The following is a 14,980-nucleotide window of genomic DNA, read 5'->3' as shown; positions in this document are numbered from 1 at the left end:
AAAAGCACGTAGAGAAGTCAGCTGTTTCCATACTATAATGTTTCTATTGCAGAAATTAAGGGTGTAAATCTACGGAGTCGACAATCGCAATTACCATAGGAAATTAAGAATCGAACCTACAAACATGTGAACTACCCCATCCATGGCTCACCATAGATTCCAGAACTACACACTAATTTCCAAATTCAAAATGAGATAATGTCACTTCTTTTTTTCTCTTTTTCTTTTTCCCTCTTTTTTCTCTTTTGGCGAGCAAGAAACATTATTATTAAAGATGTTTATGGAAAGAAATGTTCCCCAACTTGACGGCATCACCTTGTAGACTCCAGGCAAATTCAATGAGCAATCTGTATGGCGAGTCGACCTACCAATGACAAGTAAGACACTCTTCGGCCTTCAAATCTTTTAGCTAACTAACGGCAGCCTCCATCAATGTTTAAATTTTAAAATCGTCAACAGACTTGATTTAAGAGTGATATTTTGGAAAAAAAAAATTAATATGTTTGAGTACAATTTTATAAATTTGAGAATGATTTTATGATTTAAAATGTTAATTATGGATTCATTAAGTTAGATTAATTAAAGGAAACCCAATCGGTTCAGAATAATTACTTTCAAAACTTTAGCAGCAAATTTGCAATTTCCCAAAGTTTATGGATGAATTTACAAAATCTGGAAATTCTGATGACTAGTTACAGAATCAGAAAGCTTAGAATGATTGATAGTGAATTAACCACAAAGTTGGACTTAATTGTATAGTTTTGGAACTGTAGGGGCAATCCATGATTCCACAGAGTTAGGGCACGTATTTGCAAATACTGAAAATTACAGGGTCTTATTGCAAAATCAGAAATCTTAATATGATTAGAAGTTATTTTATGGTTAGAAGCAATTGCTTAATACGGACAATTTAAGTAATGCTTTGAAACTTTAAGGGCAAACTTGTAATTTCACCATTTATTGGGCCTAATTTGCAAATACTGGAAATTCTAAGGTTGGTTACACAATTAGACACCTATGGTGATAGGTCGTTAAGTTATTCCAAAAATAATTGCTTAATCCACTTAAACTGAAATTAAGTGCAAAGCTTTACCTCTTCAGGGGTAAATTGGTAATTCCGCCAGCTAGAGGACGAATTTGCATGAGGCCTACGTTGTGTTAGTTCAAAAGGGCTAAAAAGTAAAAGAAACTTCTTATCAATTATGATATTAACGAGTAACAATTGTTTATCGAGTTCTAATTTCAAATAACGAAGTGCATGAAGAGTCCAATATTGATCTCTTCCAACATTTTTCCTCATGGAAAATGTTTGAGAAATATAACGATTATCCTTTTGAAATATTTATTAGTTTTAGATATCATCCTTATTAATGTTAGAATTGAAAAAGTTGCATATACATAATTTATTCCCTGAATCAAAATTTTAGTTGGAAAGAATAGACAAAACTTATTAGATGAATAAGATTTATATTTTGCAATATCAAATATTTCAAGATATGAATAAGTACACAATTTATCTACCGAATTTAAAAGCTTTTAGTATAATTTGGGGAGATAGCTTATGTTATGGCTCTTTTGCTTAAGTAAATGATTTTTTTCCATTCTACCCATTTTGGTTCAATATGCAATAGATCTATAACGTTACACAATCTGCAAATGAAAAACAGTCGGTCATTATTTGCAACTTGTTAATAGTTTTCATCGAGAACACATTTTAAAAATGACTAATAATTACTAATAGACATCAAATACAAACTCCTAAACATTGCGCCTAGCGCTTGTTGCATCACCATTAAGAATGGATCAAGTTGGTGTAAAGCAGCCTAATCAAAATCCTATTGAGAAGTAAGAGGCTCAACTTCAAAAAAAAAAGGAGGAAGAAGAATTGGGCTTTGACCAAAAAAGTGAATTGGGCCATGGTTATTGTGGTCCCAACTCAAATGGTGCTTCAAATCTTGACGTTTGCGAGCTAGTAGTCACCGAGTGCTTCTATGATATCCGTATCTTACAGGATAAGCAGCCCTTTTCTAAATCATTGAAAGTAGGGACATTGGATTTTTATACATAAGCATGATTCCTTTTGGGCTTAGTTTAGCCCATTTTATCATCTACTGCAAACTTGGACTCGCCTTGGCAATTACAAATATTCTGACCGGTCCGATCCTACTGGTTCGAGGATCACACAGGAGTTTACCGTGAAAAGAAAAACACCCCTATCTTGCATGACCCTTCTCTGGTGAAATTCTACACAAAAAGGAAATTGCTCTAGTCTTGAAATTTTCTCGAAATCCTCCTATCTCACACGTACAGACAGTGAACACTTCATAGATGAGTTTACACTCGTAAGTCTTCATGATAGGCAGTATCGCCTACCTATCGGACACTAAACTAGGTCCGTATCACTTCAACCATATACACTAGCTAAAAGTTTAGAGAATATTTTAATCAAAATCCAGGTGCATATGGTTGGATTTTTAAACCGCCTACGGGAAAGTGGACTAGATAAAATTTCTACAATTATGCATGCGTGGAAAGATAAGCACACTTCCCATCTACCAAAGTGAGTAAATATTCTTCAGAAACCAAAATTTAATTAGTGAGACATGAGGAAAGGAGGGTTCGCAACTTCATTTTAAATAAACGACATCCAATCACTTTAGAATAAAGGACAAACATTCTTTAGGACACCTTAGACCACAAAAGGAGGGACCTCTAGGTTTTTCCATGTCCATAAAGTTCATAAAGCCCCAGCAAGCGAAATGCCTACTCGAGCAATTCATTGATATGGAAATTATTTACACTTTTCATTCCTAAATATCAGAGCCCACACTGAGATCACTAGCCGTAGTAGCCTAACTACAGAACAACCACAACGGTTGATTTGTGATCAATTGGAACTTACAGAAAAAAAAAAAAAAAAAAAAGAACCATCAACACACATTTACATCAATTTTGTCTCTCATATTCCCCTCACATTACATTAATTAGTCAATTTCTCTCCTTTTCCATGTCATTTCTGACTTGTAGCAGTTTTTGCCTTCCATTTTTAGGGTTTTCGTTTCCTTCTATTTTTGGCCAAGGTCAGAGTAAGAGTGGAATGACTACAACTACACCTTCAGTTGAAATGCAGTTCTCCACATCAATTACTCCAGACAGTCTGATCCATAAGCAGCACGCCCTCTTCAGGTACCAATAGACAACCAGCTATCCATGATTTGGCCAATATAGGTCACTTAAACCTGGAAGAAATACATCAGAATAGAATGGAACAGAATTAGCTTAGGTGCAAGAAACTCAAAATTAGGAAAATCTTCTGATGGTTGACATATTGAGACAAATACAAACTATTATTTCACTTCACATCTACTCCCACAATGATTCCTTGACGATCTTTTATATGAGTCATAATAATGAGTTAACGCAACCCCAAAATTCCGCGACTTTTACCATAGTTCTCAGCTTGTACCTTATTACCTTAAGAAAATCAAAGATTCAAGCAAAACAATCTTCCTCACCAAACCAGCATCAGCAAAAAAGGAGCCAAAAGTGGCAGTAAACTGAACTAATTTAGACAGAAGTCATCAAATCTTCATGGACACATCTCATTATTAAGACACAAAGAATCAGGTTTAATAATCTGTCAAAATGTAAGGTTAATTGGGAATTCCCCCAACCTTTGAGGTATATAGCAAAAACCCCTGCCCTCTAAATCTTGACAAGCACCCCTAACCTTTGAGATAGGGAAAGACCTCCCACTACCATATGTAACAGTATTTTCCCTCTGCCTAAATTGACATAACAAAAGACAGATAGTTTAAAGAATGCCATTTAAAACATGTTAACATGTGCATTTTCCACTAAAAATTATTAAAATCCTTAATTCCGTTTGTTTTCAGTTTTGTAGAAGATTGATTGTATCATTGTTCATTCATATATATTTTATTTTGTCTTAAAAAGTAAATTACCTTTTTTTGGCTTGATGAATGCAGAGTTGCCACCTTTCTACATTTTGAATACATAAATTACTAAAAGATTCTTAGATAGACCTAACTGCGAAACTGGGTATTTTGCTTCAAAATTTCAAACTTTCCGAAAATACAGCATATTAATGCATTACAGAAGGTAAATAATCCCATGATTATCAATTCCAGCTGCCAAAAGTATTTGTCACTTTACATTTTTAAGACTTCAAAGATATTAAATGCAGATCTTGATCTTTAAATTAGTTCTATATAACATTTCTAACTTTCAAGATTGTGGCACTTTCCTTCTCACTGACAGGAAATATGACAAAAACACAAACGTAATGGAGTCTTTCATTTCAGAAGGTCAGGAAGGTATTTTAGAAAATTTTAAGACAAGGGCCTATTTGCACCCCCCCCAAAAAAAAAAAAAAAAAAAAACCATAGGTTGAAGGAATAATTGCAAAGATATAAAGGATGGGAAGCTCTTTGCAACTGCAAGAGACACCAGGTTGGGGAAATTTGCAATTAACCAAAAAATGTATCTTCTCTTTCCTATTTCCTTCTTTTGTTTACCCCAACACATGAAAATCTTTGAGCAATCCTGCGACGTATTATCAACACTCTTCTGATCAGTTGCGATGCAACATTATTTAATTCCTAGTCTACATAAGATAAAGAAACCACATCTTTCGTTTGTCATAAAGTCATCTCTAATGCTCTCAGCATCAAATTAATTATTCAGTCAAGTGAAACAGAATGGTGTACCTGTCTCCTACGGCTTTGTATGTACCAAGATCTGGCCATTACGTAGCATGGCAAGAGAAAACCAGCAAACTGAAGAACTGAAACCTGAAACTGAATTTCCAATATTACTATTAGTTTTCATGCTGCAAAACTAGTCAAAAGAGATTAATCACTCAAAAGTTCGATGCACTCAGCACGTTCGCATCTTTTCATTGATCTAAAGGCTGACCAAACTATGATCACAATTATTAGATTAATATCCGGAATTTCATAATCAAATTGTCTCACCAAAGCACAGCACATACTCATGCACTCTTTTGCAAGTGGCAATGCCTTCAACAAAACAGAATCAATCTTAGATTGGAAACAGTCAAAAACTTGCCATAGCAAAACTCACCTTTTGTTCCCAAAAAGTTCCATTTTTCAATCCTAAAGTGCTATTCTAAATACCTTAATTTAATAGGGACCTATAATCGAAGGCAGGGTACACATCTATCATTTCAAAATCGTAGGAAGTAATTACAGTCCGCCAACTGCTCGATTCAATTACCTCCGCAACTTCACTCAGGTAATGACGCCAGAAAGGGGAATGCAAAATAATTTATGTAAGGATATCAATGGTCTGAAATACAGATGCTGCCCCCATACACAAATTTTTCCCCCAATCATGTACACTATTTGTTGAGAAAATTATTCTGAAGAAAAAGTAAATTGTACTGCTATATTCACGTTACAGGCACACCCGTGCATTCTAAAGAATCATTGGTATTGGAGACTTACATCAAAAAACATTGATGATTCTTGCACCATTCCAGTTTCTCGCGTAATCATGAGAGCTTGGCGCAGAAGTAAAATTATCAACAACTGCCAAATAATGATCCACGTTTACTTCCTGATAGAGGCAATAATCAATGAAGATTACCAACACCAAGTCCTAGTTCCAGTCACTTACAACAAGAGCCACAGATCGGAGGCAGGCAATGCTGCTACTATTTTCAACAGCATACTCTTCGTAGTCCGATCGCAGAAATTGCCTTTCAGCAGCAGCTAGTGCTATAAGATGAGAATCACGAAGATTGATATGTGGGCCCCATGCTCGCCTAATCAATAGAAGCACACAATATCTTAGGCTACAAATGCTCAGCAAGGCCACAGTGGCGAATCATAGATGCGACAGACAGTAATATCCAAAATTAAACATTATGACCTAGCATGCAGAGATGGGACAAGCAAAGGCAAGGCACTGTCAGCTAAGACAAGCAGGATGCCATGCTTCTATATCTACTTTGCAGCTGATATTTCAGGTTGGTAATTCAGTGAAATGAAACAAGGTTGGACATAAGCATGGAGAAACTAGGTGAGTTTTCACTTGACAACTTGGAACATGAGAGCTTATAGATAGAATAAGAAGTTATGATCATTTAATAACCAGCACCCTCACGATCATAGCATCCAAATATTTTGCAAAAGAGTAGGGTACAACCCTGGGATCTCACTTCATGCTAACAGTGTGGAATTAAAAGAAGGAATTAATGTGTGAATCTGCCAAATCAGACAACCTAGTGAGAGCACAAACAACAGTAATAATAGCATCTAGAAGAATATCTCTGCCATACACTTAAAAATGATAGACCACTGGGAGACCAAATGATTTATCAATCTTTCTGGGGAAAATGCCTATAGTTATGTGAAAGGACACCCTACACTAGCAAATGCAACTTCTTCCCTTCCTAATACACCTTACCAAGAATAACGTAGCTTGGAATTAGATGCTATTGGAAAGAGACCTTAAATTAAAATTAAAATAAAAAAAAGTTTCAGATAAACAAGTTGAAGATAAAAGCTACTTGGATCAGATAACGGGATTTTGCCATATTTAGAACTAAATGCATTGAAAGACAGAAAGAGATTGAGTAGATAAGAGAATACTCAAGAGAAAGTGTTACTCTTGTGGATTACTATTCTAGTGGATTACTAGTGGCTGTTGATGCCTTAGTCATTTCCAAGTTTTCCCCACGGGAGAATACACTAAGCTGATTGAGCTTTGGAGTAAGAACAAAAACTATCAGGTAACTATGATTGTGTTTTCTTTACCCATTATTGATAAAAAAAAGAAATGAGAAACAATCATGAGACCAGCGGAGACTAGAGGAATGATATGAGGAAAAGATTGCATTTTTCTTGATCATCAATAACCATGCTAAATATCTCCCTCAAACATCAACAAAAAAACCAACAATGGAAGTAAATAAGAAGTTTCAAACCAAAAGCTAAATAAAAAGAAAGTAAAATCCTTAAAACATGCAAAAGAGCATGTCTCCCAACAATTAATTGCTTTCTCTAAGACGATAGAAGATGTTGATTGTAGATTGTTAAAATAAAGCATTTCTAGACATTGGCGGCCAACTAACATAGAAAGTATGCTCCATATAGAGATTTTATGTTCTTTATGAAGCTTAAAAGTTACCTGACATCAATGGCCACAAGATCGGGACTGATGGTGGCAGGTGGCAAAGAATAATTTGGAGAAAAAACCTATCACATGGAAAACCAGACCTTTTATATGTGAATTTGCATATTCAACATACATATTTAGATAAAGAAGCTCAGATGCGGTCCTACCTGGTTGCAAATCTCACAGTTAATGTCACCTTTTTTGTTGCACCACCTTTGAATGCACTTCCTGTGGGCAAACTACAAGAAAGATGAGAGCTGATATCATCAGACAATCCAAAACTCCAAAGCTTAGAGCAGATCCTACTGATTTCAACTTAGGGATCAATGATAAAGCAAAGCATGACTTGGTCATAATCTCAACCAACTAAAGCACAGAAGTACAACTCCTTGAGGAGAAGTCAGGCAAGGAATAACGAAATGATTATCCCAGTACTTGTGGATATATGAAGTGAGAGGTAGCTGCCACCACTCTTCTTCATGAGTACATTAAAAATCTAATGCATGATGCTAATAATTAATGCATCTACGTATCTTGTTTCATATTATAAACCCCAAAATCACATGGCATGAATCTTTGGACAGTCACTACCATACATCATCACGTACCACGAAATGCCTCTGTTTTACCATGCTCAAGTCATTCCTCAATGTTGAACTAACAAAAATCTTCCTTTACTGTGGACATCGCCGCGTCCCCTTTCTTACTCATGGATTTATTGGGTTTTAGATAAGGAAGATAGGAATATTGCTAACTAACCCATCCATGTGAGTCACAAACTAGATGGGGAGGCACTTAGGTACTACAAAAGAGTCATGGTTAAATATTCCGCCATTTACCGATGCTTGTTTAAAAAGCTTCACATTAACATTCAGAACGTTGGTCAAAATTAATGTGTATGCATTCACAGTATCGCTGACGCTTTGTTTTAACTTGGCAGCTGAACGCCCATACCAGTTGTGAATCAACTGTTTTGCATATAGAGAAAATGCCATGTGAAACCCTTTGTTCCCCCAATCCGTCCCCTGCCCAGCGTGAATTCTCCATATTAGTATCAGAAAGTCTCCTCCCACTCTCCTACTCATCCATATATATTCAGTCTTTCGTTCATTCATCGTAGAACAAGTTCTTTCTGTCATTGACATGCTGACTGTCAGCCAAAGGCAGTGACAGTGATAGGAAATGTAGAGGACCTCTCTCTCTCTCTCTCTCTCTCTCTCTCTCTCTCTCTCTCTCTTACTCACACACACACACACACAAGTGCTTTACCTTTTCAACTGTTAGTTTCCCTCGAAGAGAAATCAGAGTAAATACGCAACAGCACACCAAACCCCAACAAAGTCGTAAATGCAAAGAAAATACTGCAGCACACAACCACTGAATTAAAAGCCGTCACGCGATTGAGACCAGCTCCCCCCCAAACAAAAAAAAAAAAATTGCAAGTTCCACGAAACTCCACCTTTTCCAAAGGGGACAAAACAGACTACTTGTTTTCCCTTGTACCTTCTTCGACGAAGAGTGATCACATGGGAGTTTGAAAATCGAGACCCTTGATCACAGACAGAGAGAAAGAGAGAGAGGCAGGTTTCGTCTAATTTACAGAATTGGCGAATGTCAACGCCCCAACTTGAACCACCGAAAGGAAAGAAGAAAACGAAACAAGCTCACGGAGAGAGAGAGAGAGAGAGAGAGAGAGAGAGAGAGAGACCTTGAGAGTGCCACTGCAGGCGCAAGGAGACTCCATGGCCTGGACTTCGTCCTCCTCCTGGCATATCCTGCACTCCACCACCGCTCTCTCCCTCGCCTTCTTCTTCGCCGCCGCCGCCGTCGAGCACCCTTCCCCTCCGTCGACGACCACGACCACCACCCCCGCCATCGCCTGCCTTTGCTTCTCCCTCTCCGGCGCCCCTCCGGCGCCGCCATCCGCCGCCGGCTTCGCGGCGGCCCCGTCCACGCGCACCGTAACGTCGTCCACCATCTCCGTCTCCCTCTCTCTCTCTACGGTGGTGCCGAGTCAATGGCAGTTTCTCTCTCTACAGAGGAGGGAGGAGGGGGAAGGAGAAGAAGGGAAGAAGCAGGGAGCGTGCGTTTTAAAAAGGCAGAGCACGGGCCTTCTCCGGTGACGTATTTCTGGTTAAAATGGGGCCCCTCGTTGTCTTTCGCCTTTTTGTGAATGGTCCAAACTGCCCCCGCCTTCGGACTTGAATTTCGTTCTCTATTTTGAAATTAATACTGTCAAAACTAAATATTTTTTTTTTCATTAGATATACCTAGCAGATATACTATATCCCTTATTAAGACATTTTTCTAAATACTATGTTTAAAAACTGTCGCTCCCGATACATTTCAGTTTATTGAATCTTATAAATGGAGTGATCAAGTGCATTATAGTTTCTTTTCACGTCCATGCATCTGTGAACTCGGGTGCATGTAAGCGATGCTCCTACAACACAAAATTGATGCTCTCAAGTCGATTGGTATTGGCAAGAGAAAAATCACAATTCTATTCGATAAGCAACACGTTAAATTACGACAAGAAAATGTTAATTCTTGTTGATAAACAGGTTAAGCATGTCAAATCATGGCGTATTATTTAGGGTTTTTCATGTTTTTTGTTTTTGTTATGTATTGCGTAATCGGATCGAGTCCCTTACCTAATAATATAGTCCTTTATTTATGTGAGTATAGGGGGAGATAAGAAGTTCAAGAACCAATAATTTAAGATGATTGCTGACCCACCACATCCAAATGAAATAAAATAAATAAATACTTAAAGAGAAGATGCCACCCTTCTAGCATTAACTCTCGCAGAAATGCGGAAATTTTTCTTGATTTTCTACTCATATATTTTCCCTTAATTAACCATATTTTGTCCATTTATTTTATCGAGTGTATGGTCTCTGCCATCTACAATTCCCATGTTATGGCTAGTGGTGGGTTGCCTTTGTTTTGGCTTCACTCGAATGGTTTAGGTGTAGAGAATCAAAAGATAGCATCCAATAGGAAACAATGTGCCTAAGCAAAACCAATTCTATATGATAAACAACACAATTAAACAACAACGGTAAACTATTAATTGTGGCGTATTATTTGAGTTAGCCTTACCTATTAATAAATTCCCTTAATCATGTGATTGTCGGAGGGAAACAAGAAGCTTGAGAACCGATATAATCTAAGATGATGGCCGACCCCCCCACACACGAATGAAAGAAAAAACTTAAAAATAGAAAACGCCACCCTCCTCGCATAGATTCTCGCAAAAAAATTTCAAAATCTCCTTAATTTTCTACTCATATATATTCCCTTAATAAACTATATTTTGTTTATTTATTTTATCAGGTGTATGGTCTCTATGCCATCTACAAATCCCATGTTATGGCTAACCGGTGGGGTGCCTATCTCCTGGTCTCGCTCAAATGGTTTAGGTAATAGAGAATCAAAAAGTGGCATCCAATAGGAAGCAATGTCCTATTTATTTATGTTCTTTTGGGTAATCAAGGAATTTATATATGGAAGAAAAACGTGGTCTTGTCTCTTGTTTGGTACCTCGAGAAATGGGACAGACACCCACAGCATCAAAATCAAGGAGAGTTTGTTTCCGTAGGTAGAGAAACCCCACGTCTCTTTCCTAGTAATTTCCAATGTAGTGTCCGCTCTTTGCCATGATAACCAAGACGAAGAAAATACGTTCTTACGTGCGAAGAGGCAAGGCGTTTCATTAGTGTCGTCATTTGCAAGCCATTCTTGTTTCTCGCATGCTTGCATTGATGACATGCGGATGCACGATCGACTTGATTATACCTCTCGTGAAGGGACATCATTGTGTTTTCTGAGGCATATTCTTTTCGCCATTTAGAAAAATTTATGTTGTTTTTAAAGGTTTCTTTTTGGGCGTGAGGGAGCAATTTGTTCGTTTTAAACTGAGTGGGCAATTGATCATTCCACGAACACGAAGGGTTAGAGAGGATGGATGTTATTTATATTGTGAAAATTTCTTGGCATCCCGACATCCCGTATGTTTGGATCGTTTAGCTCAGTCCCCCTTGGTCTTTATATATCGATAAAGGAGAAAATTGTCAAAAAAGTCATATATTTAATATATAACAGCCAATTCAGTCTTAAATATTTTAATTGTGTCAATTTTATCATAAACCTTTTGACAACTTATTAATTTATTCATAAAATTTTTAGTTGTGTTAACTTAATTCAATTTTTTTTTTTTAAATTTGTCGATTTAATTTTAAACCTTTCGACGATTTATCAATTTAGCTTTTCCAACCAACATTGACCAGAAATCGTTGATATGGTAGCAGCATAGTCAATGTCGATTGTCCTAAGTGAGATGGTGTCGATGTAGACAACTTTTTCCATTTCTCTTTCTTTTTTTCTTTTTTTCCTTCATCAACTATCGTTGGCCTTAGGCAACCCTCGCCAGCCCAAGCACAGGTATTCCTTGCCTAAGGCCGATAAGGGTAATTATCGCCTAAGGTTAGCGGAGGAAAAAGAAAAGAAAATAAAAAAAGGAAAAAAGATTATAAAAATTATTCATGTCAGTATTAATCGTGCCTCGTAAGACAGTCTAAGTTAACTAGATTGTTACGTTAGCAATTTTCCAGCCAAAATTGATCGAAATGATTAAATGAGCAAATCTTTTAAAAATTTATGACTAAATTGATAAATCATCAAAATTTGTATACCTAAATCAAGAAGTCGTCAAGAGATTTATAATTAAATTGACAAAATTGAAAAGCTTAGAATTTAATTAGCCATTGTACAATAAATTTAGGACTTATTGGATAATTTTCACGTTGATTAAGAACGAGTATTATCCCTCGAGTTATTGGCCTTAGATTATCACCCCTTAGTCAAATCGCCACCGGTGAAATGTAGGTTGATGCATTTGACTTTAGAGAAAGTTGTAAGTCGATTTATTTGACTCTGATTGTAATCGAATCAAGTTGGATCGGCATGGTTTATTGCTCAAGGTTATTTTAAGTGGCTCATGCTAAATCAAATACTCCACCTAATCTCAATTAAGTCAAATTTTCACGTCTTTGAATCTTCAAAGGTAATGGTTTGGAATTGCACCTATTTCGATTCATAGGTCCATTGTACTTTATTTCATTTCAACCACAAGATTATCACTAAAATAAATTACTGAGATATAAGTAAGTATATGATATTATAGATTATTGATCTAAGGCTATTAAACTCATGAATCACAAATGGCTATTAAAACGGTAATCACGTTATTCCCTCTTATCAAAATTATATATGGGGTATTACACTTGTGACGACAATTTAGCAACATGTGGGAGAGGCTTTCCCTAAGTGGCGAAGCTTGGAGTGTAAGAGGACGGGACAATAAATAAGTTGGGTGAGGAGGAGACTTTTCTCTTGGACCTACTACAAAGGAAATAGTAATGATTCCGAAGAAACGGGAAGTTCATGGAAATGTTCAATCATGTCCCTTGCCGAAATTTATGTTCTATTTTCGTACATGCCGGCAGATGATTTTCATTGAATAGGACCAGCAGGATCAATCCAGAAGGCTCGATTGAATTACCAACTTAAAATTTCGACCCGCTTGGCTCCATGAATTAAATTTTTCGATACTCAATTTCATTCCAACCACAAGTTTCTTTTATCTATTTTTGCTCGTGGCCACAATAATTCCCAAGTAAACTGATTATTGGACGAATCCCAATCACAATGTGCGGGTCTGATCGGGCATATAGTTCATTGCCCAACACATGCCCATCAAGGTGAAATCGGGATGGATGGATGGGTGGATCGGGCCTTATAGCTAAAATGCCCATGGTCTACCTAGGCCCAACAAATGAAATTTTAGGCCCATTTGACTCGGGCCGAATTCGGTGGCCCGAGATTGGGTCCCCCCACCCGAGCGCCAACACGTCTAGGGTTTACGACAGCTTCACTTCGCCTCACCATCTATTTACCCCCCACCCTCCCTTTTTTTCTCGTTGACCCAGATCTCCCGCCGCAAAAAGCCCAAAACATCTTCGTGCTCGTCGTCATCGTCGTCTTCCATTGCAGGGTTCTCAGATCTTCCATCTTCCACTCGGCTCATCAATTTCGATCTTAGATCGTTGTGCATTAGCTCACTTGGTTCTCGATTCAATTCTAAATCCATTGACTTGTGCGATTTCATCTTAAAGCTTTTATCAGTGCCAATTTCGCCCTAAAATTTTTGATTTTGTTTCAATTTAGTCATAAATATTTTGATTTAATACCAATTTAGTCTTTCTAATTAATTTTGGTCAGATATTGCTTATGTGGATACTAGTCGACTAATATGGCATGGCCGGCGTTAACGTGGTAATAATATTTTGATATTTTTGAATTATTTATTAATTTATCTATTTTCTTTTCATTTTCCCTCTTCTTTGTCTTTTCTCTTTTTTTTTCTTTCTTTCTTTCTGTTCTTCTCCCTCCTCCTTTGTCTAGCTAGTCACCGGTCAGGCGACCAACTAGAGATGAGGGTCGATGGAGTCGACGAGCTTCACTAGCCACTAGTGAGGCTCGAGTCCTCACCAATGGGTAGTAGCTGTGAAGGCGGCCTCACGCTAGGCGAGTGGGACTCACCCTCGCCCCGATTTGGGAGGGTCAGGCCTTCCTGGCCATGGGCAAGGGCTTGAGCTCTTGCAAGAGTGACCTTGTGGCCTTTGGCGAGGGCTTCGCCAAGGGCTAGGCGAGGCTCAACCACGCCAGATCTAGTGAGGTCAAGCCTTGCACTACCTCACCCGCCTAGCATGAGACTGCCCTTGTTGTTGCTAGCGAGGGCTCGAGCCTCGCTAGAGGCTGACAAGGTGGAGGTCAACCTCGACCTTGTTGACCCTTGTGTCTGGCTTGTTCACGTTAGTGTTAGTTATGCCACATTAGTCGGCGGCGTCCACGGCAATAATATCCAACCAAAATTAGTTGAAATGACTAGTTGACACTAGATCAAAAAGGTTAATGACTAAATTGATACCAAATCAAAAGTTTTAAAACTAAATTGGCATCAATAAAGGGTTTAAAGCTAAATTGGCACAAAGTCAAGATGTTTCATATTGAATTGATATTGTTAAAAAGTTTAAGACTATATTGATACAAATGCAATATGTTTATAACTTTTATGATATTTTTCCCCTACTTTTGAATCTGGCGATTCTCCCCCCTCTCCCCCCCAAAAAGGAAGAAGAAGAAAAGAAAACGAAATCCAAATCATCAAACTATCCAAATTCATTTACTTACTACTTGAACCAAATGAATCCCAAACTAGAAAGACCGAAGTTTTCAATTTAGTTTGAATATTTTTGACCCCCTACTTGTAGTTGTGGTAATTATGTCATAGACTAATTGCCATTTACAGTGTTTGCTGGCAATAATAGCTATCATTTCGACCCCCATTTAATAGTTGTAATAACTGGATTGTAAAATTATACATATGGGGTAATTATTTAGTTATATATAATCAAGGGATATGTGCTTAATATTTAGTTGTAATTATAAATAAATTGCTAAGATATAATTAAGTATTTGATATTATAGATTAGTTATTTGAAGGCTATTAAATTCATGAATCGCGAGTAACTATTAAAGCAGTAACATGACATTCCTTCTAATTTATATTATATATGGGGTATTACACCTCTTATCTAGCAACATGTGGGAGAACCTTTTCCAAAGTGGCGAAGCGTAGGGTGTAGAAGGAAAGGACAATCAACAAGTTGGGTAAGGAGGAGACTTGGATGTTTTCTCTTGGACCTACTATAAAAGGAATTGTTAATAATTCCGTGCACAGGCGAAATTC

The 14,980-nt window shown here is 37.4% G+C and overlaps 1 protein-coding gene across 1 annotated transcript; it reads right to left on the bottom strand.

The window, feature by feature from the left end:
* Nucleotides 1–2,689: 2,689 nt before the first annotated feature.
* LOC104431796 lies at nucleotides 2,690–9,211 on the bottom strand. The gene is made up of 7 exons (XM_039308661.1): nucleotides 8,873–9,211; nucleotides 7,332–7,403; nucleotides 7,177–7,244; nucleotides 5,662–5,809; nucleotides 5,490–5,573; nucleotides 4,731–4,820; nucleotides 2,690–3,239 (listed from the first exon to the last, which is right to left on the bottom strand). The coding sequence occupies exons 1-7, from the start codon at nucleotides 9,140–9,142 to the stop codon at nucleotides 3,234–3,236; spliced, it is 738 nt and encodes a 245-aa protein (XP_039164595.1). The 5' UTR covers nucleotides 9,143–9,211; the 3' UTR covers nucleotides 2,690–3,233.
* Nucleotides 9,212–14,980: the final 5,769 nt, after the last annotated feature.

This window comes from Eucalyptus grandis, chromosome 1 (genome assembly GCF_016545825.1).
Source record: "Eucalyptus grandis isolate ANBG69807.140 chromosome 1, ASM1654582v1, whole genome shotgun sequence".
Taxonomy (NCBI): domain Eukaryota; kingdom Viridiplantae; phylum Streptophyta; class Magnoliopsida; order Myrtales; family Myrtaceae; genus Eucalyptus; species Eucalyptus grandis.
Note: the sequence above shows the minus strand (reverse complement) of the source record. Positions and strands in the feature narration are given on the sequence as shown.

Coding starts and splice junctions, on each gene's coding strand:
- LOC104431796 (XM_039308661.1), bottom strand. CDS start 9,142: ATGGTGGACGACGTTACGGTGCGCGTGGACGGGGCCGCCGCGAAGCCG. Junction 7,245..7,331: donor ACTGTGAGATTTGCAACCAG/GTAGGACCGCAT, acceptor TCCATGTGATAG/GTTTTTTCTCCAAATTATTC. Junction 5,574..5,661: donor TCCGATCTGTGGCTCTTGTT/GTAAGTGACTGG, acceptor ATTATTTGGCAG/TTGTTGATAATTTTACTTCT.